Source organism: Actinia tenebrosa, unplaced genomic scaffold, assembly GCF_029948245.1.
Source record: "Actinia tenebrosa isolate PJP-AT-01 unplaced genomic scaffold, QUT_ActTen_1.0 PGA_scaffold4__44_contigs__length_22323623, whole genome shotgun sequence".
Lineage (NCBI taxonomy): Eukaryota > Metazoa > Cnidaria > Anthozoa > Actiniaria > Actiniidae > Actinia > Actinia tenebrosa.
Window position 1 is genome coordinate 405894 of NW_028292581.1, and position 27983 is coordinate 433876.

The 27983-nt window shown below is 38.5% G+C and overlaps 1 protein-coding gene and 1 long non-coding RNA gene across 3 annotated transcripts in view; one reads left to right on the forward strand and one right to left on the reverse strand.

Annotated features, from left to right (window-relative positions):
- LOC116307107 (uncharacterized) overlaps positions 1-27983 on the forward strand; it is a 52036-nt gene that overhangs the window by 15972 nt on the left and 8081 nt on the right. Inside the window, exons 13-42 of the mRNA XM_089036471.1 lie at positions 762-962; positions 1974-2204; positions 3619-3957; positions 4773-5014; positions 6223-6361; positions 7165-7505; positions 8327-8474; positions 8949-9305; positions 10028-10159; positions 11790-12043; positions 12378-12498; positions 13093-13326; positions 13891-14113; positions 14606-14970; positions 15709-15985; positions 16301-16686; positions 16808-17092; positions 17637-17741; positions 18151-18780; positions 19655-19773; positions 20288-20340; positions 20510-20652; positions 20958-21248; positions 21472-21768; positions 23051-23347; positions 23913-24218; positions 24700-25041; positions 25435-25725; positions 25922-26218; positions 26563-26859. Coding sequence (XP_088892597.1) covers positions 762-962; positions 1974-2204; positions 3619-3957; positions 4773-5014; positions 6223-6361; positions 7165-7505; positions 8327-8474; positions 8949-9305; positions 10028-10159; positions 11790-12043; positions 12378-12498; positions 13093-13326; positions 13891-14113; positions 14606-14970; positions 15709-15985; positions 16301-16686; positions 16808-17092; positions 17637-17741; positions 18151-18780; positions 19655-19773; positions 20288-20340; positions 20510-20652; positions 20958-21248; positions 21472-21768; positions 23051-23347; positions 23913-24218; positions 24700-25041; positions 25435-25725; positions 25922-26218; positions 26563-26859 — 7743 coding nt within the window. The remainder of the gene's footprint in view (positions 1-761; positions 963-1973; positions 2205-3618; positions 3958-4772; positions 5015-6222; positions 6362-7164; positions 7506-8326; positions 8475-8948; positions 9306-10027; positions 10160-11789; positions 12044-12377; positions 12499-13092; positions 13327-13890; positions 14114-14605; positions 14971-15708; positions 15986-16300; positions 16687-16807; positions 17093-17636; positions 17742-18150; positions 18781-19654; positions 19774-20287; positions 20341-20509; positions 20653-20957; positions 21249-21471; positions 21769-23050; positions 23348-23912; positions 24219-24699; positions 25042-25434; positions 25726-25921; positions 26219-26562; positions 26860-27983) is intronic.
- On the reverse strand, positions 4845-27888 carry LOC116307109 (uncharacterized). 2 transcript variants are annotated; one of them, XR_004198359.2, is made up of 5 exons: positions 27805-27888; positions 11250-11331; positions 6179-6274; positions 5463-5534; positions 4845-4973 (listed from the first exon to the last, which is right to left on the reverse strand). It is a non-coding gene; the product is annotated as an uncharacterized LOC116307109 (long non-coding RNA). The 2 variants fall into 2 exon arrangements; XR_016121085.1 differs by having other exon boundaries at positions 4861-4976.

Sequence of the window (27983 nt, forward strand, 5' to 3'; positions counted from 1 at the left end):
CGCCGTGTCGTAAGTGTGAGTCCACTAACCGGCTATTATCGCTGTCTCCTGTGTACACGTGTATGTTATTTTGTTTGATGGTTGCGACGTGTTTATGTGCGTTCATCTATTGGTAAGTTTTTCATTGTTCGCTCGCTAATATTTGTCGTGATTGTAATGTATTGTTCTTTGTTTATTAGGATTTTACTTTAGGAAGTGAAATTGTAAAACCTTTGGATGAATATTAAAACAAATGCACGTTTTCGCGACCGTCAGTAAGATATCATCCTACATCCCCTTTTTCAGCTGGTACAAAATGTTTCCTAGACGCCTTACTAATCAGATTTAAGATTTATCAATCACACACTTGGAGAGTCAAAAGAGTCACCTATTATTCCTAATGGAAAACATTGTCAAGTGTTTTTGTATTATTCCGGAACCACCGCGACGAAGAGTCCAAATCCGCATGCAGCCAGTGGATATCTCACATTCCACACCCCCCTAGGACAACATGTGACAACCTTATTCGCCAGGTTATGAATACCAGTCTTCAGAATAAATCATTTCACCTTTTTCGTTCATACGGACTTGGAGGACTCGACAGCGCTCCACCCTCGAGCTCCTCCCCGCAGCGATGACCACCTTGCTCCCTGTCGCCTTCGCAGTAAGCTATCCCATATCTTAACTTGGTTAAACTGTAACGTATGGCGAGTTTCTAAGCAATCAAACTAACAGCCAAAAGAATAAGCTAATGACTTTGGTGATATTGTTTCATATCTTAGAAAGGTATCACTGGCGGTTTAACAATGGCAACAACAGTGTTCAATACGACGAGAACGCCAACAGCACAGCTGTAATGCAGGGTTCGGTAGTCAATGCCGATGAGGAGTCTCTTGTTATCGAGAGAGGAGGTTATATAATGGCATCTAATATGGTTCCACGAAATGATTCATTGACGATGTCATTTTGGATGAAACAGGAGGGTAAGTAAGGAAAAAGTGTTTAGCTACCGTTCCTCCCAATAAATCATAAGCCTCCTATTCGTCGTCCTTCCCATACTCATCACAAATGGGTGTTTTAAGGTATAAAGTGTCGTCTTGTTTTTCGAGCCAGATAGCATTCACCAGTGGTTAAAGATCTTGGGGGCTTCCTCCAGAATTTTGATTGTCGAGGCTTTGTAATTGACCTGTGACCCGAAATAGCCGTCTTCTATGATAGTAAATGGATCAATGAAAACCAAGATTTACTGGCCATTCATTTCCTTTAAAAAGTTTGTCGTGTGAACCCACAACTACTAATGTTTCATATAAAGATCAAACTATCAATGAATAAATGTAGCTTCCCTGGCCGTTCTTACATCCTATGTAGTGGACACTCACTTACATTATATAGTACGTACCTTGCAAATATAGTGATTATCTGTCTCCGTTGGTTGGAAGCTTACATATAATGCACCTAAAAAATACACGAAAACATGATTAACAATAACCTTGTTTTAATAGCTATAAAATGTGAGCCAAAATCAATAAATGACGTTGCAACGTATTTAAAAATGAGCCAATTTATCTTTGGCGACTGCAGCCCGGGGGGGTGGGGGTACTCCCATATATGGACTATACGGGGATGATCCGCTGAACAGGGTATGGTTTTTCGAGCTTCTTATCATAAACAGGGTATGCAATTTCATTCAAGTTCCAAGTTCTTCCTGAGCTTCCTGTCATATTCAGGGATTCTACTTTCGTATTGACCGAAACTGGTTACAATGGTCGTCAAAAACCGATACGCAAGATGATCCCAGCGCAACACCCCTACCCAAATTCTGGCGGAGTACCCCCCCCCCTCCCCCCGGACTGCAGCAAGGACCAGAAAAAGGAGGAATGGTTAGGGTCTATTTTCCCCCGTCTAAAACTTTTTAGGCAATTGATAAATAATGTCCGGTTCCTTTTGACTATGAAAACTATTTTTAATGGCACTATCTTTAAATCTCGCTTCAGTTCTGATATCTGACATTCTTGGGGAAAACGCAGCTTATCACACTTACCTTAAAGACTGGCTCTCGCCTTTGGTATCATATCATGCATCTTGGCTTCGTTGCTACTCATCAAAGAAAGACGGTTGGCTTCTTTCCACGTTCCATAATAACTGTGACTTAAAAGGACCTACGATAACACTGATAAGGGTGAAGGACAATGTCTTCGGTGGGATAATCGATCAGAGTTGGGGAGGTAAGGCTCGGTTCATACGTCGAACTTTTCATGCGCCGAACCAAATGCTAAGAATTAAGATCATGAAAAGTACGACGTCTGAACGAATTAAATTCGACCATAACATTGAGCTACTCTGATTCAAACGACGAACTTTTCATGAACCGAATCTAATGCATATATTATATTTAATCGCTAAAAGGGGAGGTGGGCAAGCAGATTTATAATGAGCTGTTCATGCGCATAAACATCAACATGGCTTCCTGTGTTATATGAGAGGCTCGGCAGCTGGTTCCGGATCCCGGGAAAGCAAAATGGCGTCCGATGATTCGTGTTTTGCAACCACGAAATACGTTTGTATTTCTTGTGAAATCTCAATATGCAATAAATGTTCATGCTTTGAAAGCGATGAAGAACAGCCTGGTTGGGTTACAGGAAGAAATATAGGATGGCCGAGCGGGGGACTGCGGCGCTGCGGAAGAGTCTGATTTCTATATTACTGCATGTTAACCGCTGTCCTAAATGCTTGACTTGGAAAAATGTAATTGGATCGACTGAATTTGGTACGACGTCTGAATCAAAAGTAGATATTTGACGATCCTTGGTCGATCTTCAACGTGTTAGGTTCGGTTCATGAAAAGTTCGACGTATGAGCCGGGTTTAAGAGTGATAACTTAACCACATCACAAAGTATTTCACTGGTTCACTCAGCCTGTTTGTCTGTATGGATTTACGCTTTCTATCTTTTTCACTTCGTCTTTAATTCCTTCTTTCTAAAGTGGCTGCACCAATGTTTTTTGATTTGAAACTAAATAAGAAATGTGAATATCAAATAACAAAAAAGATAGTGATGCTTCCATAGCACAGTTCAGTAGTCAATGCAATGACATCAATAGACCTATCCCGAATTCGCTTGACTGGTCACGAAACAATGGTTTGAAGTCGAGGTTGAACTTGATGAATAAAAGAATCAAGTCCAGTCTCAACTTCAAATCATTGTTTCGTGGTCAGTCAAGCAAATTCAGGATAGGTCTATTTGTCTGAAAATCATGGAATAACGAGTAACAATGAAAAATCGCGCAAACTGTTGAACGACCTTTTGCTAACAGTTTCAGAGCAAGCGAATGTTACCAATATTATCACGCTTAGAATACAGAAAAATTTACGGTCTTTTGCGAAGGGCATTGCTACATTATTGCAATGCCGAAGTGAATGCTTGCAGGCGTATTACCACGCGGAACGCAAAAAATAGTACTCCCTTTTGCAAAGAGTACAGACAGCTTCAATTAAATACGATGGTAAAACTTTGGTTTCGACCACTTGGGAGTATCTATGTATTTAATTTTGATTTTGTTATCAATTTTTTGGCAACGACCCCCACCCCCAAAAATATTGCGGGCGGGACTAAAACAACAAAATTATTTTGTCATTTCAGGCACATCAGGTTATCTTGGAAGCACGAATGCATTCCTGTTTTCTCTCAAAAACCCGCACAATATTCCTGCCCTGAAGTTTCCCATGGAAACTGATTTACTAAATTCACTAAGTAACGCGAGAGTAACAGCTGCTCAAACGAGTCCGTTTCTTGGCCCAAGCTTCGGATTAAATGATCTGGTCATTTATGAAGACGCAAACAGTCGTGTCAGCGGTTATAGTGATCTTGGCAATGCTTACAAAGTTCTAAATAGTACATCAAGTAAGATCGGTACCAATAATATCTTTACTGGAACTCGATGGTTTTATCCTGATGAAATTGAAGTCTTCTATTATGATCGTAAGTAGGCGCGATTACATCTCATCAAATACCCTCTTTCACGCCCCAAAATTAAGAACTTCAATTTTTGTTTAGTTTAATCTATGAATTTGGCATCTAAGATATGGAATTCGTCTACAACGTAGTAATGAAAAAGCCCCCTTTTTAAAAGTACTAAGTTCTGCCCGGTTTGACTGACAATGTAAAGCTGCAATAGATCTCTTCGGCTCTGACGTTATGTTTTCCCATTCCAGACCACGTCATTCCCTAGAGTATCATTTTTTTAGTTTAAGGTTTGCGCTAGGTTGCACATGAGATCTAGAAGACACATGAATACGGATACAACTAAAACAAAGAATTTTATTCTCTAGGGAATGACACGTGGTCTTAAATGGGAAAACATTACCCCAAGCCGAAGAGGTCTATTTTGTTCAGTTTAATCTTGATCGGGATTCCTATCCTTTATTTTGTAAGCCCATTAACCTCGAAATACATTTCACGCAAATAAGAACGAAATACCTCTTTAAAAAAACACTCGTGAAAATTGTCGTTCATTTTACTTGGTCCCATCACGCCATTCACAATTCGTGATTCGTGCGATATGGCTTTTCTCGCGAACTGATTCAACGTGAAGTTCCCTCGTCAGCCAATTAATCTTGCTATAGAGTAAACCTACTTTGTGGTAGCCATCTTTCTAGTAACATTCTCGGTGGTTTGCCGAACCAAAAGGCTTTCTTATATACTAACGATTTTGCAATCACAATTCTTGAGGCTGAATTTTTCCAGTGAACGCCGAAAAACTGCAACTTTGTCTTTTTCCGCTCTCTCTCCTTTAGTGACTCTCACCACCGTGTCAACCACGAAACAGTTGTCGTCTTCCCTGACCAACACTAATGGAATGTGGTGCTCTGGATCGAGCAACGACATTGCTGGTAATGTGACCACGGAAATGAGCAATTTAGATAGCATTACTCACATTGGCGTTGAAGGACAACCCGAAAATCATGTGACGTCCTTTGGTGTAAAATACGACACTGCTGCTGATAAAAGAGAGAATGAGAGAATAGAATTAACAACGGTAGGTCAGCTGAGTGATGGCAACTATCGAAGTTTTAATATAGATAACATTATCTTTGGAAATGCTACAATAGATAATCGGCGTTCAGCACCGTTTTCCCGTACAAAAAAAAATTTTGTATCTTTTTGCTGACAATTTATCTAGAAAAGATAACTGAAAATGATTGAAAAAACTAGCGAAAATACTCATCAATCTCCGACATTTAGTATAGAGTTGTCACTTGATCAGCCTAGTAATAAAACGTCAAGATTTGCATCACTTTCAAACAGTGAGCTGGACAAGATTGTGTCAGAGCGTCACTCCAAAAAGACAAAGCAAACCACAAATTGGTCGGTGTCTACATTCAAAGGGTTTTTAGCAATGATTAAGCAAATACAAAAATATTGTTATCGTGTATTTATTCAACAAAAGTATTTCCAAAGTAATTAACTATAAATATCACGCTCACCATCTACTTCGCAGCTTCACAACTGCAGTGAAGTCCTTTCTGAAGCTCTACATGGGAGTGAAAGCCGACATACTACCCAGAGAAAATTAATCCAGTTCAGTCAGTTAGTTTTGATCCATGTACAAGAAACTTTCCATTTCTAAGTCATTGTACGATAGCAAACTTGAACATCGTCAACAACAACCAAGACAGCCACTGTGTTTTTCATTGATTTTCTTGGCATTACTGTACTAAGATATGTCAACATTTGAAATGTACTTCTTACAGTTGAAAATCACTTTCTCCGTAATTTTGGACATTTTTGGTTCACTTGTAAGCCAATTTTTTGCCATTATTTTAGTCATAACAGTCTTCAGTGTAAAGCAGCCATTTTCAAAACGACTGTTTTTCTGTTTTTGGCGCCTTTGTGCTTTTCATTCACGCAAGGTGCGTAAGGAGAATTTAGGGCATGATCAACAAATACAGTCTATATTTTGTATTGATTTCTTGTTTGTTGACTTGACTATATTATAAAAGCAATGGATCATGGGTAGCTGTGCGTCCATCGAGTTATGGATGCACGCGGGAGGTTGCTAAGCACGAAGAAAAGCGTAAGAGTTGCACGACGCGACACGCTACTTATGATCCATTCCTTTAATGTTTAATGTTTTTTTTTGAGACGAAGTGTCAGTCTTTCGAGACTTAGATTCTTAATCGAGTTAAACAAAGAATGGTACCTAGAGAATGGTCTCAATCAATTTGGTTCGTTTTCCTTCCAAAGGTGTTTGCTTCAAGGAATCAAGGTCGTCAAACCCTACATGCGCTGATGCCACCTATAAGAGCAAGTAACGTCAGTATTTACCCGATCTCTTGGAAAGGCAAAATATGTATGAAGATTAAATATTTTACATTCAATAAAGGTATCTGTCAAGGATGTTCCTCCATCATTACTAACCAATATCATTACTAACCAATATCGGAGGGACGTAAAAGAACCACTGAGGACGTAAAGAAACCCTGGTAGTAACCTCCCGTACGAAAGTCCGATGCTCAACCAACTGAGCCAACCGGTTTGCGGTTATTATAAAGATATTAGAGAGTTTTAGATTGACTTTTTTTCTCCCCGCAAACGGCAAACGTGACCATGTTTTCATAGTTATACTGTATTTTACTTTACTTTTTACAAACCTTCTCACCAAAGACAAATATTCTTTTGTTTTTCTACTACTTGGACTTTTTTACGATACTTTTTAAGCTATTTAAAATCATTTCTAAATGGTCAACTGACGTTTCACGTTTGCCGTGAACGTAAATCTAAAACTCTCTATTATGTAAATTGTATACATTCAATTGCAAAATCATTGCCAGGCTCAAAACGTAGAACATAGAAGTTGATCTAAAGGTATGCTGGGCAAATGGCATAATTATCCTATGATGTCTGCATTTGAGATAAAGAGTCGGCTCGGCTGAAAAAAAACAAAAACACAAAAAAACAAAAACAAAAAAAACCAACAACAATAATTTATGAACATTCCAAAAATTGTTTCAAAGCTCGCTAGCTATATCTAATTAACGTACTTATTATGTGCCATTTTGCCCTCAACTTCAATGTTCTATGCCTTTGAACCCGACATTTATTTTGCAATTGAGTTTAAGAAGCAAACGACGACCCAAGAAAGCGATCGTATCGTTAAGTTTTATATTTTCTTTCCCACTTCAATAGCTTGTGGGGCCCCTCTTGGAATGGAAAATGGCACGATTCCAGATGAACGAATTTCTGCTTCATCATCTTTTAAAACGTATAAATACGACGAAAGCCCCGAGCCATATCGATGGCCAATGCGTGGAAGATTGAATAATAATGAAGCTGGAAAAGCTTGGGTCCAAGCTAATGATAAAACGAAGGAAGATTGGTTACAGGTTGACTTGGGCACTCGACGAAATATCAGATGTGTAGCTTTACAAGGACTTATCAAAAAAATACAGTATGTTAAAGAGTACAAAATCTCGTATAGTAATGACGGATCGCGGTGGGACTTTGCACAAACAGATTATAATACAAAGGTAAGAATATCCTCTAAAAGTCCCTTTCACACTTCCCTGCGCCATTTTGAAAGGTAGCCGTGCTTTTGCATCGAAGCGAGACGAATGGTGAGCTTGCAATGATAGAGACCTTGGACAATTTTTCACATGTTTCGATCACTGCAAGCTCATCGTTCGTCTCGCTTCGATGCAAAGGCACGGCTACCTTTTGAGATGGCGCAGGGAACTGTTAGGGGGACTATTAAACTTCAAAGTTGGAATATAGTTCGGCCTTTTCTCATTCCGTAAATACTGCTGTGTTTTATTACTAAAGACTGATCTGCACAGGCATCTGCATTGTCGGAAAAACAAAAAGCTATATGACATGGAAACGCCTTGATTGACGTCCACCAAAAGCTTCTTTGTCGCGACAAAAGCAATCGCTAGTGCGGAGCGTGTGATTGAGAATGGCTGTAATGAGCAGCACACTATTGTGTCTGTGTATGTTGCTTCCGATTCCGAAGCTAGTTTGAACCAGGCTAAGGACTGTTTAGATGAATTTTGAAACAATATCAAGAACTCCGTCATCCATCTCGGAGCTGTTTTGCTTTTGTCCCACAAATTCAGAACCACAATCTTGTCTAACAAAACTCTATTTAGTGGCAGTTGTCAAAATCCCAAAACGGGTTTTGCCGGTAATTTATGCCAAATTATATTATCTATTGAGCCGCCAACCTCTGTTGAGCGGGTGCAAATCCCGCCGGCCCGATCATGAACGCGTTAAAAATAATGGTTCTACACTATACAGTTACTTATAATCAAACATTTTCGATTGACTCTACGTATCGTTCTTCCTAATATAGATTTTTAAAGGTGTCACAGATAGTATGCTTACGCTAACTAGCCCCACTCCGCGAATGGTAAAAACAAGATTTCTACGAATCCACACTACGACATGTAGAGAAACGAAAACCTGTGCTCTTAGACTAGAAATTTACGAGAATAAAACAGGTAAGCTGTTCGGTTTTCGCTAATAGTTTATTTCAAATTACGAACAATTTGTCAGCCACTCACTCACTCATTGAGTCAGTCAGTCACTGATTGACAAGCCTTTTCATAGTTTAACAATCGATTCCACTTCGCGCGCGCATGCCATTTTATCTTGAATTTCTCACCTTCTTTTGTCTAAACCTTCTTTTATTCTTAATTAAACAAAAGAAGGTGAGAAATTCGGGATAAAATCGCATGCGCAGTGGAATCGATTCTTAAACTATGAAAAGGCTTATTGAGTCCTTTATCGAGTCACTAATTGAGTAAGTCAATTACTCGTTGAGTGATTCAGTCAGCCAGTCAGTTTCAGGCCTGTATTGAAGCCAATATTTATTTCGACCCCCTTCTACATATTGCACACGAAATACCAATTTTTCTATGGAATCTTACATGGAAGGGCAATAAAACCATTCGCCTATTTCATTTTTTTCTCAGACTATGGTGAGAGCTCTGGCTTACGGTTCTTTCTACGCAGAGGAAGTAACAACGTGATGTATGCTTCTCCTGCGAAATCTTGGAAAATAGAAAGCCAGCCAAAGATCGTTAACTGGACACATGTTGCAATCACGTGGTCGTCGACCTATGGCCTTAAAGTGTATTACAATGGATCCCTGTTTAATTCAGATGATACTACACATAACCTTGTTCAAATTAATCAATTCGGTCCTGTGTCAATCGCCATTGGGATGGTGGAAGAGGATGGACTGGGTAATAAACCGATGAAACTGAGTCAGTTGAAGGTCTGGCAGCAAGAGCTGAATGAGAGAGATATTTTGGCAGACTTTCAGTCAAGTAAGTCCTAATCTTGAATATACAGTTTGTAATAATGGTTGTCCGGAAAATAATATATCCTTTAACAGAAACAAGTGGGATTGGCGTGCATTTGCTTATCATTTTACTGATTTCGTTTTAAAGCAGGATACTTGGATAGATATATAAATTTTGTGTTTTTGCTTGCAATTGCTTTTGCTTTTGCTTTCCAAACTGCTTTGCCCAATATCTGAGCTACAGATTAGTACCCAGTTTCATAGACGCCATGTTGGTTGGAAATTTGCTATTTTTGTGGGATGAACAAGCTCGATCTTTATAGATGGTCGCAAATTAAATACAACTTACAAACGTACTGCATATTTGAATAACTGACTTTAATTGGTCAAAACAGTATGGCAGATAATGTTAATATTCCAGTGAGCCGAAACATTTTGTCCAGTTGTTGGCGTCGCATGATCATGCTCCCTGATGTCTGTGACGTTTTTGAAATCGCAAATACGATCAGTCGACGATGAGAGCTAAGAATTTTTTTTTTCAAACAAAAAAGGATAAGTATGGACAGGGCATTAGTTTACTTGTGCCTCATAGGTTGTTTAATCTTATGATGGATGCCATTATGTTTCAATAAATTCTTACATGGTTAGTTTGGTGTTGCAAATCCCTTTTATACTCACAAATTCTGACGAAAATCTTTATATATTAATTCTCAACTAATATTATTAATTTTTGTTTTCTGATCCCAGTATCCTGTAACTTTGAAAATGGAAGTTGTTGGGGTAGCACTCAAGATACGAGATCGCCATCATCATGGGAGAGAACGTCGTACTGTTTGTCAGATAATGAAACAGGTTTATGTCAGGATGACTCTCTTACAGGTGAATGACATTGAATTAATCAGAAATACAACGGAAACAACAAAAATACCATGAAAGCAAAAAACACCAAGGCAAACTGAGTTAGAAGGAATATAGTCATATACGTGGAAAAGTTAACTAATAAAATTGTACAAATTAGTGCAAAGTTTCGTATAAGTAATATTTTCAATTCATTTAGTCGTGTAGAAGTCATTGGATTCAACTTGTTTTCTTACGTGTGTTATTGTTATCTTAGTTCACTTGTGTTTGACTTTTTTAAGGCCGAATTAGACGGTACGATTTTCGCCTACAACCATCGCATGCAACCTGCTCACGTCATACTTACGACACGACTTAGGTTAGATCCACACGCCTACCACATTTTACCTACAACTCGCTACGTTTCTTGTATCTTTTTTGAAGTAATCGGCGTGTTTACAGTTAAATAAAACACTCTCTTTACTCCAGAGACCTATTAAAAGATCAACTTCCTCGTCAGTAAAATTAACTTTTTTTTTTTTTGTCTTCGTCTCACTTGGTGGGCTTGTTTTTGTTGGCAAAATCGGTGTTGTTGTTGTTGTTGTTGTTGTTGTTGTTTTGTCCGACATTTTTATCGCCCCACGGACTACCCCACAAATTTCCCCACAGACTCCCTCACGGTAGGGTATTTTGAGCAAATTTCGCTACGACTATCGCAGGATTTTAAATCACGTTTTAAAACTCTACAACTTTTTTGTAGTCACACACATCAGACTTGAGTGAGTTGTAGGACAGAATTACACGACACGAGTCATGTCGTAAGTATGACGTGAGCAGGTTGAATGTGATGGTTGTAGGCGAAAATCGTACCGTCTAATTCGGCCTTAAGGGAAATGGTTTCATGAAATCACTCGATTCAACTTGTTTCCTGGCGTGTCGTCGTTATTACTGAACTTACTCATTTGCGGAAATGAATTTCTGCAATTTCTTACAAAATATTTCATTGGTATATGGTAAGCACTCTACTGATGAGTCTACCGAATAAGCATAACAAAACCACCTTATATCTAAAGGGAAAGCATTCACAGACATACAGACAAACAAGCAAATTATAAAGATTCAAAATAAATACCTTTACAAGCTGAGAATCTGATCCCCCAGAAGTGCCCATGAGTGGTTAATAGTAAAGACAATCAGCAATTTTTGCTCAGAACCTGTAAACGAAATATTGAAATTAAAAAAATATGATTGCAAACACCAAGAGCATATCTATTGAGATAGTTTTCCAAGCAGTATAACTTACAGTTTTAGAATATGAATAACTAATGACAGGAAAAACACAGTAGGATCGCTTTTGTAAATGTCCATACAGAATGGCTGCCCTTATTGTGTATATACTGTAAAAAGAAGCATACACTAACAATAGAACAATCAGGTTTACCGCTAACCGCTTGGGAACACGCCCAGAGACACGCTCGCAAACACAGAGTAACATTCGACTCATCATCGATGAAACTCAATATGGCGGCTCTTCCAGCAACAACTACGTTATCATGCCTTGCTAAATGTCCTACGTTTGAAAACGCCTGACGTCGAACTGCAGAGTTAGGTTTGCGGTACCTAGCAAGAACGTCTTGCTAAAGGTCTAATAACGATCTCTCTTTTTTGCTAGGGTACTACTTAAAGTTGAAGGCCTCTCCAGTTTCGTTCGGCCAGTCGTCAATGTTTACCTCTCCTCTTCTACACAGCACATACTCGTGTGTTTCTTTTACTTTTCTTTTATCTGGCAACAAACACGTCGGCCGTCTAAACATAAACTTGATTGACAGCCAAGGAAACAAACGGTTGCTATGGAGACGTGGTGGTAACCATGGTAAAATGTGGATGGAGGCAAACGTGCCCGTTAAACAAGCCAAACCATTTAAGGTACGAGTACGTTTTTCGATATGCCATCTTTAACTAAAGTCGCAGAATCGTACCGTTAGAATAACATGTATTTTGATTTATGGACTTCATCATGGGTATTCTTTTGAACCAATAATAGTAATGTAACAAGCACCAGCATAGGAAGGGGGGATAGGAATCTGGCCTAGCCATTATCATCTCTCCTTCGTTCCCTTTTATCCTTCCAGTAAAGGGTCCGTAGTGTGTAGTATCTTTCTTGATCGCATGTTGTACTGACAGTCTCTGTTACCTAGTATAGTACCTAGTAAAACCATAATAACTGTTTCATTGATTTTACGTGTCTTTTTCCCTACAGATCGAATTTGAAGGGATTAAAGGAAGGGAATACGATAGCTACATTGCGATTGACAATATCAAGATATCAATTCAAACATGTGAAACATTGACTCCACAAAATGCAAATCCTAACATCTTAGGTAAGTACTTTGTTAATAGACTTTTGGATCAAGGATTAATGAAACTATTATTTTAAGAAAAGGAATGGAAAAAGCAAGTTAGGTGTCATTTAGCTAACTTAGGCCTAGGGCAAACGTCGAATTTTCCATGCACCGAACTTAATTACATCAAAGGATGCCGCCTCATTATCACCTGATATCCATTGTTTTTAATAATTTCGGTGCATGGAAAATTCGACGTTTGCCCTAGAACTTACACTCAGTTTGGATTTTATTTTAGCGTCTCGTTTTGAAATTGTCATGTTATAGACCTCTTTAGCTTGAGAATAAAGTTTTGTCCATTTTAGACGCGTCATTCCCTTGAGTATTACTTTTTGTTTTGAGGCGAATGAAACAGATTCTTATTCCTAAAGAGGTTTTTTTTATTTTACGATAAAGACGTAGCGAAGATACTAATACGAAGGTTCCTCACTTTCCTCCTAAGATCCTCGACTGTTCAACCCCTAGCTTGCAGTGATAGATCTTGAACTATTACTAGGGCCGTATAAACTCGCCAAAATATATTTTCCATCGATATATTATAGTCTAATTAGAATTTTTCCTTTTCAATATCAGCTATAAAATCATCTATCCTTGACCACTGTCCTACACGCATGCAAAGTTTAAAAGATGTCCTAGTCAAGCAAGGCCTGGATTCGTCGTCATTAACGACATGCTACACATCACGCGAACATGGATGGAGCGCAAATGCATTTCACAGCCGTTGTGACTTGAAGGGTCCTACTTTGTTGCTGGCTCGTAGTGAAAATAACGTTTTTGGAGGCGCTACGGAGCAGAGCTGGGGCCAATGTAAGAATCGTTTCAATAATGTTTACAAAAGGTTGTCACTAACCACTCAGCAGTAAAATTTTAACCATTACAACAAACGTTCAACTTGCGAGATATCCTTACTTGAGACATTTGGGGATTAACTCGACTTGTATTACAAATATTCGACCAGTGCATAACTTGAATTGATAATGAAATATTTGGTTTCCGGGATGGATAGATAAAACAAAATAGCAACTTTAAGTGAATGGAGGTCAAATTAAATGTGATTCGCAACTAAGCTGCTTCTCGTTTTAGTGCTACAGCATGGTCCAAGTTTTCCCTTGACCGCTCAAGGAATTTACTTGGAGATATTTAATTTGTTGCCTCGAATGACAGTCTTGATGGAGAAAGTTTTCTCACGACAGCGCAATAAGGACTCTAGTCATAGCCGGTAGCTATGACATCTGGGGAAATGCGGCAAAAGCGCTTGTCATACGCTCATTCAATATTCCAACCTATTTCAACAGGAAGCTTCAGAAAATGTCTTCTTTATCCATGGCGAAATTTACGCACTTATTTCCTTCTTCTTTTAATTTTTCGTAGCGTTCCCTGATTCAGATGCATATAGTCTTCAGTTTACCAGTGGTGTACCGAGTAACCATGTCCTTTTGAAGGTGCCGCATGATATGACAGCCTTTAGTCTCTCACTGTGGATGAAGACTCCTTCTCAAACCCAAGTAGCTATAGCTTCAACTGAAAATAGTGAATTTGCCCTCGAGTATAATTCAAGTCATCTTATCGTTCAGATATTTTCGTCCACTACAATGTAAGTAATCAATTAACAGTTTCTGCTTTTGTTGCGTTTTATGCAAAATAATATCCAGAAAGCCCACTTACAACTTCTCAAATGTGAGGCTGGTACTTAAAAATGCTCAACACTAGGCTCCGAGTGACGTAGTGCTCGGCAGCTACGCAAATCTCAATCGGGGAAAAACCGTTTGCTCGTCTTTCAGATCATTTGAATGAGACACTCAGATATTGGTTTCAGATCTTTCGCCAAGAATATAAGAAATGTACAAGGAAATTATCAAAAAAACCCCTTGAGTGCATAGGGGAAATTATTACTTTGCTTGAAAAAAAAAACAAACTATACAGTCTTTTTTCACAAATACGACTGAGTAAATAAAACATCGGCCAACTGAGACGGCAATCGCTACATTGCATCTGACAACTTGGAAGTGGACTAATGTCGATGAAACGTCTCTCGATCCATAGAGGCAAAGATAGTAACATTTTTGAAATGATATATTTTTTGTAGGGTTTCACACAATCTTAACGATGACATTTGGCATCATATAATAGTGCAATGGCAAAACATAAATGGAAACTGTACAATCTTTATCGAAGGCTCTCTTAAGATTAGTGAAAAGCTAGGCAATTCTAAAAACAAAACTATACCAGCAGGATCATCTTTTGCACTCGGCAAGGGTTTTCAATCCGGAATTGGATTTACTGGATTTCTTGACCATGTGAATTTATGGTCAAGTGTGATCGGTGAGGTAGGAAAACTACTGAGTCGTGGATGCCTCAGTTACCATGGTAATACGTTAGCTTGGCCAGTTTTCAAGGATGGAATAAAGGGAATCGTCACGGTTGTTCCTTCAAGGTGCCAGGCAAATAAAAGTAAGTGATCGAATTGACGTGACTGACCTTTGCTTAGTTTTGGCTGCGCTGCGCTGCATTCTGACATGATATATCCTGTTACAGCAAACAACAGTAGCAATAAGGAAATTGGGCAATAGACTACCGTCAATCAAATAAATTGTTCGGTGTACCTTTACATACTCTGATTGACGGAACTGAATTGCTCGATTTTACTGTCGCGACTGTTGTGTCGATCAGCACGTAGCAAAAAAAAAAAAAAAAATAGTGGTAAATAGTGTCCCTTCGCCCTTTTGCAGTTGATTCTATTTCACTACAAGATAGTTCATTTTAATATACATAATCGTGATGAAGTGGGTGGGCCCTCGCTACCCAGGTTCGATTGCTGTGAATTTCTCATCGATGATTCTGTAACACCTTTGTTTTATAATAGAGGGTTGTTAGCCCTATACCATGCAACAGCTTGTTGTTTTTTTATCGGGGTTGTCTCCCCTAGAACCGCCGCGTTCTGCAAAACCAGGGGCGCCACGTGGAGGCACGGCAGACGGTCTTCGCCATGGAGAGGCTACATGGCGTGGCCTCTTGCTGGAAAATTGCCCGTGTTTCATGCTTCACATGTCGATATGGATGTGGGGGGACCAGTGTACGACGCCTAAGTTATTATGCAGGCCAACTAGAAATGTGCTATTCCTCCAGGGATCCTTGCCTCCTAATATAATATACTACATAATATACATAATAATGGAACTATTATTTCAGGTGCCAGTAATTACGAGATGATATTTGAGAGAACGTCAAATAATGGCTACGTTCGGCTTGATTCACCTTGGAAGATCAACCTTGAACAGTTCACAATATCTTGGTGGATGAAGACTGAGAGTAAAGAGAATCTATATTTTTTCTCCCACGTGAATTCCGCTTGTGCAGTGCAAGTGAATCATACATTGAGCATCGATTATATTTTAGATCAATCCTCACAAAGATGGCAGTTTTCCTTTAAGTTTACCAAACAGTGTATGGAAGTCATTGAAAAAAAGTAAGAACCAAGTGATCGATTCGCATTGCATTAGTATTATTCAATAGATAGCCCATACGAGTGGTAAACAACGGCGGCAAGAAACAACATATAGAGTTAAATATTTTTTGGTGCCCCTTGAAGAAAGCAAAAGCTTGTTCCTAGGGACATCCTGTCTTTATGTAAACGGTAGGATAATCCTAATCCTACAGCGATAGTTCTCTTAATTTGTGGTTTTCCATGTGGAAAGGAAACAAACGGCCATGGAGTAAAAACAAAGGAGAGTAGACACAAGTCAAGTGCATAACACAATATTTTTTTGCGGTTATCCTTCAGATTTTATACCACTACACCAATAAACGATGGTTATTGGCATCATTTGGCAGCCACTTGGTCTTCACACGATGAATTTCTTCGCTTGTACGTTGACGGGAGATCTGAAGGATCACAACTAATGGCTGACTCGGAGAATGTCCCCCATTTACCTCCTGGTGGCAAAATCATACTTGCACAGAAATCGAATACTTTGAACGGGAGCTTGAATGCTCTTCAAGTATACGAGGGGAAATTATCTGGTTTTAACATGTGGGACTTCGTGATGGATGATGAAGCTATCTCAGTACTTTCCTTGACGTGTGGAGCTGAAAGTGGTAATTTGATGCAATGGACAGACTTACGACATGGTGTAGTTGGTCAAATCGATGTCATTTCACCATCTTCATGTAAGTATATTTCGTTATTATATTATCCAACGGGTGCAGGAATGTTATTGCTCGTAATTAGAGTAAAGTGTTAGTGAGTAATGCATAAACGTCTTAACTCACGTTTTCCTTGTCCTTCAAGGTCCAAGTGGTCATTATCGTCCAGATAACGGGGCCTTTATATTTGCACTCCATGCAGACGTATATTCTTCTACTGTAGCAAGGATTCGTAGAGAGCAAGCAGAAGTAGCGACAAGGGATGACTCGTCGCGTGGTCCAGTGTATGGAGATGCTCCACATGATCTTATTGTTGGTGTTGATGGAAAGATGTATACAGCGATTTATAATCAAAACGTTTCCTACGATACACAAATACTGGCAAATGGCAGCTTCTCTTTGAACGAAGTGGAGGTGTTTTATCTCAAAGGTAAAATGCTTCTTCCTTTTAGGGTGACACTGAGTGTTAAGAGTTTCCACAGGTAATTGTTTCATATAAACCCGGCGTAGCTACTCGAATCGTTCGATTAATTTGGATTGTGTTCGGCAATCGTACATAATGGAAGTCAACAAAACATGGTGGTAATCAATTCAATGGAAAGTTCGATAATAGATTGATTTTTCAATCGCCGACCAAATCAAACTAAAAATTTGGATGTGTTTGGCTATCGAGCATAATCGAACTCACCAAAAAGGCCTGGTTTGACTATGATCGATTGCCAAACCAATGATACAACAGAAAAATTGAAGTTCGATTAATGTTTTGTCGGTTTCGCCAATTGCAGGTATACACAAGTTACAACATTAGCCAGATTAGCCAACAGATGACCATTCTTTTGAAATATTACTTGTATTCATTTGACTAAAATTCATATGTTCGTTTGTCAGCTTAGATGCACAGAAGTTGGCCCTAAGACAAACAGATGAAATGATACTAGTATTCCTTTGACTAAAATACTTTTTTCTCTTGTCAGCAACCATGTGCTCTTCAACGTGTCCATACAAACACTCCTGTGATGAAATCAATGGCGGCTGTATATGTGACACTGCTGGCACATCATTTGGTCTTTGCGATATAGGTAACTAGAAATTATAAATTTGACATTTTTGTCAAGTTTCTCATTGCCACGACAGATGTTTATTTATTTCTGTAAGATGATAATATTCCTCGAATGGCCATATGTTAATTTGTTATACATCGAAATAATGGGTTCCACCGTCCAGATTTGACCTGCAATTCTGTTTACAGTATATTTCTGCAAATTACTATTCATGTTAAGTAATGAAATTATCAGAGTTATTATCAATAATATAATCATTTATATTCGTATTATATTGTAATTAGTTATATAGTTTTGCAGGGTCCCTAGCCATATATACCAGCCAAGACTCTGAAAAGGCCGCCACCCTGCATAAATAACTTTTATACATTTACAATTGCGCAACTGGTGTCAATGTAATTTTAAATATTGTTACCTGGATTCACAGATAAGGAATATCAGAGCGCTGTCGACTATTGGCCCCTTGACGAACCAAAGGCCATTAAAAACCTAAGGAAAGAGAACTGGGGCACATCAAAATGCAACGTAACGTCTTCCATTGGTGTTAATGGAGGTGCTTTAAAATCAAACGGTTTATTGGAATCCCAGATTGAACTAGGATATTACGACACCAGCTGTCTATCATCTGTGTGTACGATATCCATTACACTGTGGCTTAAATATTGGCCATCAACCATTAGTGGGCGATCCCAAACCTTCCTGGACATTCATGGATTGTTTACTCTGTTTCAACCTGGAAATTCTTCGACGCAGCTTGGAATAAAAGCGTTTACAAGTGCAGGCCATGTTTGTAACTATGTCTTCAACGCAACGACGCACATTTGGAGTCAGATCTTTATAATAAATTCCGCACAAGTGATTGATATATACAGAAATGGGTTGTTGGTAACTGAGTTCGTCCAAAAGCATTGTTGGAATACTCCTACTCCTGCTCCAGCAGCCAGTGGATTAATAACATTGAATAAGGGCGGAGCGTTAGCAGAATATGATGATTTAGTGATATGGAATACTAGCTTATCTGAAATGCAGATTAAAGATATTTTCAAGTCGTACACAGGTTAGTTCACCCATAAGGGAGTATATACGTAGTTAATAAAAATTGTTACGAAAAGGACCGTGTCCCAAATACCCTTCAAAACTGAGATATATGAGTTGTTAGGATCTGAAATAAAAGTGTAGAATCTTGCAACTATACGCAGATTAAATCGTAAATCCGAAGCAAAGAAAATGTGTTAACGACTTTTTGGTGCAAAGAACTCAGTGCGCGGACGTAAAATATAGGACTGCCCTATATACCGTTCTCATAATGGCTGACAAGTGCACGAAAACCAGGTCAACCAGTCCATTAGTTCACAATAATATATATAAAAGCACATCAAATGCCTTTATAGAAGAAAAGTATATAAATTGGCCTTTTGTTTTGGACCTGAGCAGCCTAGCACAGCCTTGAAAGATGATTGGATGACGTTTTCATGCGCTCGTCAGCCATTACAAGAACTGTGTATACTATGCACCACAAAGACGTTAGAAAGCCTTCCTTCGACTTTCGCAAAGGCAAATAATAGCAAGATTTAGTCGCCAGTAAATTACATAATTTAGGCGAGCTCCTATTCTAATCCAGGTGATTTCAATACCGGTGTGCAATGCGATGTTTGTCAAAATAAAAATTTCCTAGTATTTTTTATTTCCCCTGACAAAAATAAAATATGTCAAAATAAAAATGCATTGCTAGAATTGTTTTTTTAAAAAACCTTAATATATACTCTGCAAAATAAATATTTATGAGTCGAGTAAAAAGTTTAGGAGCCGAATATTTATGAACAAAATGTTTGCTTAGAAATAATTAAATAATATGTTTATTTATTTTTATGGTAATATGCAATGATGGACTTGCTTAAAAAATCCTGATAAATATATGTTTGTTTGTATAGAGAAAACTTTGGTCCCTATCACGTTTATCGTAAAATTAACCCAGGAAGTTTGGCACGACGATCTTTTGAATGCCGAAAGTGAATTGTATCATGAAGTTTTTAGAAAAATACAGACCAACGTAAGTAAAACTAAATCAATAAACCCTGTATTTAAAAAACTCTACTTCATTCAACACTTTGAAATATAGAGAAAGAGCGGTAAAGTGGAGAAAGATACGAGATGACGAAGCTTATATAAATGTACTGAATAAGTTAGCCTGCTCCGCAGGGAACGAAGAAACAATTCGCGCATTTTCGTTGGCAAAGGAAGCCCGCTAGAGAACGGGATTAAGAGTGGCCTGCGGAGGAGGCTATGAATTGGTATAATTGAAGACTTTTTGAATAAAGAGTTTCGGTCGTTGTGATTGGTCGAGCGACCATTGCTAATGCGTCGACATTTACTTCCATCGACGAATGATCGTTAGTAAAATAATAAATAATAAAAGTAGTTTACAAGGGCTAGATAAATTTTACAACGGGCACGTGCACATTGTTTTCTGTGCACGCCGGCGCTTTCAAGGCTCGTTGGTCTTCATACTTCGCGGTTAATGTGCCTTTGCTAAATCTATTATTAACTATTTTTTCTGGTTTTAGATAACTAAATTCTACAGTGGACTTAATGTTTCGACTACTCTGCACAGCGTCTGGTAGGCTTTAAATCGTACATCGAGTAATTTATCTTTTTTACACGCTAATTAATTTGTTAGTTGCCGAACCTCAAACACCTCGGCCCATTACGTTAAAAAGTGTAATCTTTTTTTAATCTTATCCATTTCATTTCAAAATAAGACGTAACCCTCGTAAAATCTGTTTCAGGGAAGGAAGTGTGATGAGTAATTTCACTGTAAGTTATCATCCTTGGTCACCCGATCTTGTGATGTCTCTACAAAATAACGTTTCTGCCTTCTCAAGCATTAGCGACATGCCTGTGCAATTATTTGAAGTATCAGGAAGCCAAGGTAAGATATTTAAGAAAAGTGTTAGACACGGGGACACCGAGAAACCAGTGTTTTCTTACATGTGTGGGCTGCGGAAAATGCCCAAAAAGATAGAGACCTTTTTCCAGTTGCCAAATTACCGCTGTGTTTCTTGACTACAGACTCAGAGTTAGACAAGCTGTGAGTGAGTTAAGTGAAAAATGCTCAACCTCATCAACTAAAACACTTTGGAATTCCAAGGGCATTAAAAGAGATACATGAATATTCTTCACTTCTGTTTTTGCAGTTCTTGAAAGTTCTGATTTTACCAAAATTTTTCTTTTTAGTTCCATCCAGACCAGCGAGTGTCCAGGCTGTAGTTTCAAGTACTTCGACAATCGATGTGGGCTGGATGACTCCAGACATGGATGACATCACTCAGTCAATTTTTCAGGGTTATTACGTCTACTTACGCCAGAATGGGGTTGCTCGCCCTAATCGTACTGTTGTTGTGGCACCAAAGACAACGACTACACTGCGTAACTTGCCAGCACATACAGAATTTCAAATATGGGTTAGTGGCTTCACCCTCAAAGGAGAAGGCATGCCTTCCAGTATTTTGAACCTTACAATTGCACGTAAGTTTTAATTGTTATATTTAAAGAATCTGGAAATATGGAAATTAGCTTATATATTGACATATAGATATACTTGACTTTTGCAAATCGCTATATATATCGGGTATAGTGGTAAACTTAGTTTTACCACTATATATACACACATATACACCAGACAAGTTCTCATACATTCTTACATTATATAAATGTATATATATATATATATATAATTTTTTTTTTCTAGCCCCCAGAGGACCCCCTCAGAATTTTACTGCTCGTTCAAACATGCCAGCCTGCATCAAATTAATGTGGCAACCATATCCATTGAAAGTGGAAAACAAACCTCTACAAGGATATAGAATTTTCTATTATGCTACAAATAGATCTTATGTGCTGTTAAATAAGACGGTGGATGCTAAACAAAATGCTCTAGTTATGTGCGACTTGATGATGGCTACCAATTACACATTTCGTATACTTGGTTTCAATGACCTGGATGGTCCATCGTCTGATCCAATAATCGTAATGACAACCACAGATGGTAAGCTGAATTAGAAAAGTATCTTGAAAATATGTTGATAAAATGACGATCATTATATTGGTTGTGATGATATTGATGGTGGTATTGGTGTTAGTGATGCTGGTGGTGCTAATGTTGTGGTTGGCGATGATGTTGATAGTGGAAGTGGTGTTAATGATGCTTATGCGATGAAAATGGTGGTAGCATGACACTGATGTTGATGTTGGTCGAGATGATGCCGATGTTGTTGATGCTGGTGGTGCTAGCGGTGGTGGTGCTAATGTCGTTGTTGGTGATGATGTTGATAGTGGTAGTGGTGGTAATGATGCTTATACGATAAAGATGGCGATAGAATGACTCTGATGACGAGGGTGATGGTGTTGATGATGGTTGTTGGTGGTATTGATACGATAATGATGATAGTAGTAGCGGTGGTAATGACGATGATGATGATGGTGGCGACGATGTTGAATTTGATCATGATGATGGTGGTGGTGGTGCATAGTGATCGTGGTAAAGACGATGACGATGATGATGACGGTGGTGATGGTGTTGAATTTAATCATGATGATGGTGCTGGTAGTGATGGTGGTGCACTAATGGTATTGATATGGAAATGGTGATGGTAGTGATTGTGGTAATGACGATGACGATGATGGTGATGGTGGTGATGGTGTTGAATTTGATCATGATGATGGAGGTGGTGGTGATGGTGGTGCACTTATGGTGTTGATACGATAATGATGATAGTGGTAGTGGTGGTAACGATGATGATGATGATGATGGTGGTGGTGATGGTGTTGAAGTTAATCAAGATAATGGTGGTGGTGGTGCACTAATGGTGTTGATACGATAATGATGATAGTAGTGTTGATGGTAATGATGATGATGATGATGGTGATGATGGTGTTGAAGTTAATCAAGATAATTGTGGTGGTGGTGCACTAATGGTGTTGATACGATAATGATGATGGTAGCATTGGTGGTAATGATGATGGTGGTGGTGGTCGTAGAGTGTGATGGTGATGTTGGCGATGTTGCTAAGTGGTGCAAGGGCGGATCCAGGGTTTTTTTTTGAAGGGGGGTCTCAGGGGTAAATTTTGTGGGCAAAGGAATCCCAGTCGCATTTTTACCACAAGAAGCCCATTTGACCTCAGGAGTGACAGGGGGGTCGCGACTCCCCCGACCCTCCCCCTGGATCTGCCCTTGGTGGTGGTGATTGAATATACGGATGATGACAGTTTCAATGCTTACTAAATAAAGTAAGTATCTGATGACTTAAAATATCAAAATTTGTCATTAGTACCAGTGGGCAAGCCAGTTATAACAGATGCCTATAACACAAGCACAACAAGCATCGTGGTCAAATGGGATAGAATTCCTTCGAACCTTACTCGAGGCATCATCGTTGGATACGAAGTTCAGATTTATCGTAATGATAGTCGCGACAAGGCAGTGAGCACAATGATGGTTGACTGTGAGAATGTGACCGTCAAAGGACTAGAAAAGTACACAGCTTACGTCATTACGGTAGCTGGTACTACAAAAGGAGGAAAAGGACCATACAGCGATCCCGTGGTTTGTTTCACTGACGAAGATGGTAAGTTAACAAACCTAATAAATATCACGCATCTTTTTCTTAGCTTTTTTTACTTTTATTAAGGCATTTTGGCGGCATAGAATTTGTAAAGATAGGTTTGCGCAAACTGTGAAAAAAGGAGCTCTGCAATAAATTATCGTATGTTTTTTTATATATTGAAAGGTACTAAGCTCGTGAGTAAGACCTTCTTTGCAATCATATGCTAATAACTTCTCTTACATACTTTTTGATAGCTATATACTGAGCTTTCTCCAAGGGTCCTTCACTTGTTTTGAAGTATACTGAACTTCCTCAAGTTAATAGAATAAAAATAGATTAAAAATCAAACGAAAGTATTGTGTCTTCCTATGACTTCTCTCTCGCCAAGTGCTCGTACTGCATGGAACGAATTGGAAGATTAATTTCGAGCTTGTGATTCCTAGGACCAACATTATGTCCCTTGTCCAATTTATCATGTCATAATAAGACCTTCGCAAACTAACTGCTAAAGGCGAAAAAAAAAAGTCTATAAGGAAACGAAATAACCTTATTCCCAGGTATAATTCGTTTTTATGGTTTGTTTTAGAGCCCGAAGGATCTCCAAGCAACATAACGTTGGTGGAAGCCACTGCTACAAGCCTGAATATCAAATGGCTGCCGATCCCAAAAACCAAAAGATTTGGCATCATCATTGGGCATACTGCAGTGTACTATTCTTTAGGTGACGGAAATAAAGTCGTCTTCAATCAGACATGCGTATCATGTGTTACAACGATGAACATCTCCAACCTCAAGCCATTTAGAAACTATCGTGTTGAAATATTTGGGTTTAATTCCAAGGGTAATGGACCAATCACAAACATGTCTATTACGTTTCAAACCATGCAAGCAGGTTAGTATGTATAATCGCTTGTTTGAAAAAGTTAAAGTCGAAAAATTCTGAATCAGAATGGATTACCGTTGAAATTTTCATGTGCATGGTCAGAAGTCCATCGCTAGTTATGAAATTCTGGCGTGATTCTTTCCATTGCTCATGCTGGTTATGAAAGGTAATTAATGGAGCAAAGCTATTGATGGGTCTCAAGCATTCCTAAGAGAGTTTAAAGGCAAAGGGCATGGCGGCCATTGTGGTGTCGTTAACAATAGATGCTATTATAAAAATCTTTTGTTAAATGGCACCAACACTCCCGCCCCGAGAGGCCGCGATGACGTAACGTGCAATCGAAGAATACCAAATGCCACTCAGATAATTGATGTGCCACCGATCTCCTTGAATGTTTCCCATTTACGATCAGTAATATAATTGGTTTTTTTTCTAATTTAAATGAAGTCCATTATCAAATCTTGACTTTTGGTCTGTTTTTATGATATAGCTCCTTCCATTGGCCCAATAATGAAGTCTGCAGTCAACCAAAGCTCAACGTCAGTGCTTATCAAATGGGATCCTATTCCTAAACAATCCGTCAACGGTATTTTGCAGTCTTACGTGATATCATATCACAAAGCAGACTCTTTAGCATTCCTTAATAAAACAGTTCTCATTGACCAAGCCACCGTTCCAAAAAGACGACGACGAAGAGCAATTGATTATAATACTCCACAAGTTTTGTTAGACGGACTGGATAAATTTACAACTTACTCCATTATGGCAGCGGGGGTTACTGTTGCACAAGGTCCATTCGGCTTATCGATAAATGTAACCACAGATCAAGATGGTAAGCATAATATGAATTTAGTACGTATACAATGCACTATTATTTTCCGGTAATTAATTGAAAAAAGAACAGTTAGTTCTCAGCATATAGGTCTAGAGGATTTTTACGCAACACATACAATGCGTATCTCGTTCATATTTTGGGGGAACTCGAACTATTTCGAGGTATCTGTCAGGTACGATTAAAAAAAATCATTTTTTAATCATTGTGCTTTGCAATCATTGTATCTTTATTTTAACACTTTCATACTGTCTGTGCATTTCGAGGCATTTCTCTGACGTTAATTTTGTACTCTGGGGTACAAAAGGGGTTTATATGGCACTTTTTCTTAGACAAGATCTGGTTAGAAAAAAACAGAACATTTGATAACCTGTTAATCACGCTTGCTTATAGTTCCAGAAGCACCTTCACTTCTTGAAGCAAAAAATACAAGCTCAACATCGATCATTGTTACCTGGCAAGAACCATCCAAACCTAACGGTATAATCCAAGGCTATATAGTATACTACAGTGAGGCGGATAACTCCTCTGGATCTGCTATTCTTAGGAGTAAAACAGTCCGAGCTATGACCACCACCTTGACTGGACTTACAAATTACACGACATATTTAATAAAAGTTGCTGCTTATACAACAAAAGGAGTAGGAGCTTTCAATACGACGAGATGTACAACAGACGAAGCAGGTAATGAGGGAAAGGAAATCCTGGAAATTCTGAATAATATCAATTATATAATTTACTTTCATTTCTTATCTTTCAAACACCTTTAAAATCTATTCCAGTTTCAATCGAATTAATTTATGACCGTTTTGGATATTTTGCAAGAAGGGTGATAAGACTTTATATTTCATCTTTTAAGAAAAATATTTTTCAATTGCAGTACCCACAGGGCCTCCGCAGTCAGTTTCCGCGTTTGCTGCAAGTACAGTAAGCATCGAAGTAAGATGGCAACCAGTTCTAGACGTACAAAGAAGAGGAGTCATTACTCACTACATAATCGAAATTAAAAACTCGAGTGGCTCACTTGTTGGAGAACACACCATTCCTGGTGACCAATACACCACCATCATTGGGGGACTAGGAAAACGCAGTAATTATACTGTCAGAATAAATGCTTATACTCGTATTGGACCAGGACCCTTCAGTGAAGAAGTTTTTGCCACGACTGGTGTAGCAGGTGATTTTAGAAATAAAATAAAATATAGTTTCATCTAATAACATGACTTGCACTGGCACTCTACTCTTTTATTTCTGGAGCTGAGATGCACGCTGGCGCATGTGCTCAAAAAAAAAAAAAAAAAAAAATTGCCAATGAGGACATTGAAAGTGTTGTCGCTGAAACAATCACTCTTTAAAATTGTCCACAACTGAATTTACGTGTCTAAGAAATGTGTTTTACCGTTACTCATTCGTGTTTTTGCTGCAAGGCAACCGGCTAGTCCTTCATTTGACAATCACTATTTTGTCGAGTGAAAGAAATGCTGACATAACAAGCATATCAAATTAATGTTTCATCCACAGCTCCGAAAGTCCCTCCAGGAAACGTGACAGCCGAACTCAATGGAACTACTGAAATCCTTGTCAAGTGGAGCAACCTTGAATTACATATAAATGGGGCGGTTCGAGGATACCGTATCACTTATACCGAGACAAACCATCCATTCTCTACCCTTAAGAACGTTACTGTGGATAATACCAAACAAGATGTACTACTGACTGGACTGTATTACTACACACAGTACAAAATCCGAGTCGCTGGGTTTACGATTCGGGATGGGAACTTTAGTGACCCTGTATACGTGACAACTGGAGAAGGAGGTAAGGAATTAACTGCTCATTCCACTCCTACTAAAAGAAGCTAAATATTTACCGCCCTTTGAAAATATTTTAAAGTGCTACTACGACGAAAATCGCTCAAACTTGGATTCAGCTGAAACTTCCTAAGAATACTCTTTAAAGGTCCAATAATCACTGTATGAAGTGTTTTCTCGATATTCAGGACGAAAGTATGATATTTTTACGATTATTTTTTGGAGTCTGTGACGTCATACACTCAACATTGAACATCGCTCCATATATTTCTTTGTAGTTTATGATCAAAATATTAGTAGTAAAGGGAGTAAGAAATACCCAAACACCCCAAAATATAAATTATAGTCACATGTGAAATAAGCACATTAGCCACCCTTTGGGCTTCATAGAAATAAAATAAATTAAGGATTTATATACATACAGTGATTATTGGACCTTTAAAGAGTATTTTTAGGAAGTTTCAGCTGAATCCAAGTTTGAGCGATTTTCGTCGTAGTAGCACTTTAAGAATTTATTTGGATTTATAATTAGTTAGGTTTATTACTAGCTACCGATTAACGAAATCGGTCGGATTTATAAGTCTGTAAATACTACCCTCAAACAAGTCTGAATATGGTGTATGAATGGTAATGGATATTATTATTATGAATAAGGAATAATCCAAACTTGAGATATCTATTTTATGTGAAAACTTTTATTCAATGGTATTCGAAAGGAGTCATCAGGCCCGCCGTTTTCATTTTATATTAACTATAGGGGATGATATGAGGTTGGCATTTGTTACTTTCATAAACTATAGTCAAATAGACCCCTTGCAGCACTTTGGAATGCAACTCAATATGGGGGTAAAAAAAGGGGGATTCCAATTCTCAGGAGATTGGAATTCTTTTGTTTTGTCCCCCAGACCGTGCTGCTTTGAAGTCACATGTAATGGGTCTACAGACCTCTTACCTTGGGTGTAATATTCTCCCATTCAGATCGCTTGTCATTATCTTGGGAATAAGATTCTTTGTTTGAGTTGTTTCCACTGATATTTATGTGTCCTCTCATGCGCAACTGTTAAACAAAGAAATGATACATTAGGGAATAACACGTGGTCCGAAATGGAAAAACCTTAATTGAAAAAATAT